The sequence below is a fragment of the Neltuma alba genome, unplaced genomic scaffold (genome assembly GCF_004799145.2).
Source record: "Neltuma alba isolate B1F8T4 unplaced genomic scaffold, ASM479914v2 tig00003789_pilon, whole genome shotgun sequence".
NCBI lineage: Eukaryota > Viridiplantae > Streptophyta > Magnoliopsida > Fabales > Fabaceae > Neltuma > Neltuma alba.
In genome coordinates, this window is record NW_021633427.1 from 2,765 (window position 1) to 5,617 (window position 2,853).

The 2,853-nt window shown below is 33.7% G+C and overlaps 1 protein-coding gene across 1 annotated transcript; it reads left to right on the top strand.

Annotated features, from left to right (window-relative positions):
- Positions 1-1,407: 1,407 nt before the first annotated feature.
- Positions 1,408-1,893, top strand: LOC114742503 (zinc finger protein 2-like). Its single transcript, XM_028930747.1, has one exon. It carries the CDS (start codon positions 1,408-1,410, stop codon positions 1,891-1,893), a length of 486 nt encoding a protein of 161 aa, XP_028786580.1.
- Positions 1,894-2,853: the final 960 nt, after the last annotated feature.

Below are 2,853 nucleotides of genomic sequence, written 5' to 3' on the forward strand. Positions count from 1 at the left end.
TCTTTTTTGGCATTATTGTTGAGGCTCTGTCAGGGCTAAGATTTATCTTAAACTGATATTAATGATTTTTTTTTTTATGTCAATTTGAAAGTTTATTTCCTGCAGAGTCGTCGTAATAAGATAAATCAAACTCCTGGTCCTTTTTCTCAAGCTAAATTGCTCTTCTTCTTTTTTGGCGCCAAAAGCTAAATTGCTCTTCTGAATCAATTAGCTACGTAATTAGCATTCCTGTAACCAGGACTATAATTTGTGTTTCTAAATAATATGGGTATAAGAGAGAGATATGGGCACTGTGGTGGATCTATTATTTTATTTAGATAGTTTATATTTTATGTATTTTATATTTTTTTAAATTCTTGAAAATTATTCTTATTCTGATTCCCTTTTTAAATTAAAAAATTGAAATTAAATAGAAAAATAAATAAGATCTAAATAGTCTAAATAAAATTCATAAATGATGTACATATTTAATTTGAAAATACGCACCAAATTTTCACCAAATTTTATTCAGACATATTACATAATAATTCTTTTTCGATGACAGACATATGTACATAATAATACTCAAATGTGTGTGTGTGTACACACTGACGAATTAAGAAAATTTTATCGCAAATGTAAAAATAAATGAATTCTAATCGAATAAAATGATGATTTAAAATTTCCATCTGGATTTTATCTTATTTTTCTGAAACAAAGACTTAATTCCTATTTTTTATAATATAATTTCCTATTTCGAAGAATCAAACTTTAAAAAAAAAAAAAGTTTAGACGCACACAATTCATTAAATGCATATCCAAAGTGCCCTACTTTTGAAAATAATTATACGAATTGTTTTGAAGCAATAAACTAAGAACATCCAAAATAAATACTATATATAAAACTGAATTCATTAGTACTGATGTACAAGTACAAAAGCATCCGCTACCCATCTCATATCTTGTGATTAATTAATTAGATGCTGAAATACTCAGCATTTACATATTATATGTCCAAGCAGAGATCTTAAGATTAAAAAGAAAAAAAACCAAACTCCATTGATCATCATTATTGTTGATAATTAATTAATTATTTTTGCATATATGTTGGAAGTGCTTCATGGTATTTTTTTATGCCACGAACCGACAAAGGATTGTATCTGTGCCATTAATGAAGGGGACAACCTCTTTGATTCCCCACTGATCTTGCAGATATATATGTCTCTCTATCTCACTCTATAATACCATCTTCTTCTTCTTCTTCACTCATTAGATATTACTCCCATTTGTGCCATCTCCTGTAATATTATTGCACCAATATATAAAACCCTTATAGATCTATATACATATCACCCCACTTGCTAGTCTCTTTCTTTTCATATCTTCCTCCGTAAAGCCAAGCATCGATCTTGATTTTCCCTCCGAGCTATGAGTTATCACCCCAATACTTCTCTTCACTTAAATCTCCCAGACGACAATAATGCTCCATTACTGAACCTAAATCTTCTTCTTGAGCCTTCTTCTTCTTCTCCTTCTTCCAACTCCAAGGAGCCCAGGATATTCTCGTGCAATTATTGTCAGAGAAAATTTTACAGCTCTCAAGCTCTAGGGGGTCACCAAAATGCTCACAAGCTTGAACGCACGCTAGCCAAGAAAAGCAGAGAGTTAATAGCTAGTTCTTCTTCTTCTTCCATTGAACCCTACAATAATGGCGGTTCAGGAGGATCAGACCAGCACCGCTCCAGCTTCAGCGCACCGAACCATCTCAGCCATCGGGCCGGGTCATCGGGGCTTGGCCTGCTCGTGAACCAAGATCAAGGTGGGAGAAGGACGACGGCGACGGATTTTAGCTATGGTTCCAAGGAAATTGTTCAGGAGGATATTGGCCAGCTTGATCTCTCTTTAAGGCTCTAGTGAAAAATGTGAGATACTACTCAGAAGAAGGTGAAGTTCATGATGATGATGATATGTAGGAAATCTACATCAATGATCAGTTGTTAACTTTATTACGGTCTGTACTTAGTACTTGGCTTGTTTGTTTCTATATTGTAAGCATATATGAGAGAATTTTATGCATTGTTGAAACATATATAAGAGATATATACTTTTGAAGATGGAGAGACATGTGATTGAATAAAAGCAAGCAACAAAACAAAAACATAAGGCCCCATAAAACAAAGGTTATTCTATTATGATTATATCAACATATGTGTGCTTTGGTTTAACAGTTCCGTTCCATCATGCATAGTTTTAAGGAAGATTCCAAGTCGCATTTCTCGTTAACACAAGAAGAAATAGTGAAGGCGCACAATTCAAAGCTTGAAGCATTGCCCATAATTGCATAGTTATGGAGTCATGTGGAAGTATTTCCCTTTCCGCTTGCAGATACAGCTTATCAACTATAGATCCAACCACACACACACAGATATAATATAAAATTAGACGAGAAATGATTGTTGTTTGTGTGTGTGTGTGTGTGTGTGACATGCTTACGTACATGTTCATACCCGATTGAATATTTAGCTCAAAACTTTACTTTCTCAGATCTCTCTACTGATTAATGCAGAACTAGAACTTGATTTGATTTATTGCATCTGCAAGTTGTGCCATGCACTGTTACTGTTCTTGTCTCGGCTCTTTATTAATAAGTTCTTCAAAGTTCATGTGTTTGCATGGTTGGAAAGCTGAACAGAAGCAGATATAATTAAGCTCTTTGAGAATTCATTAATTAATTTCTCTCTGATTCAGCAGAGGGCTATTTGTAGAGTTCCTCATGACATGCAACGAACTCTCTTGCTTTTCGAAGTGATAATACAAAAAGAAGTTGAAAAGGAAGAGGAAGACAAGTGTCGAATAAGCCTAAGGTAAAATTAG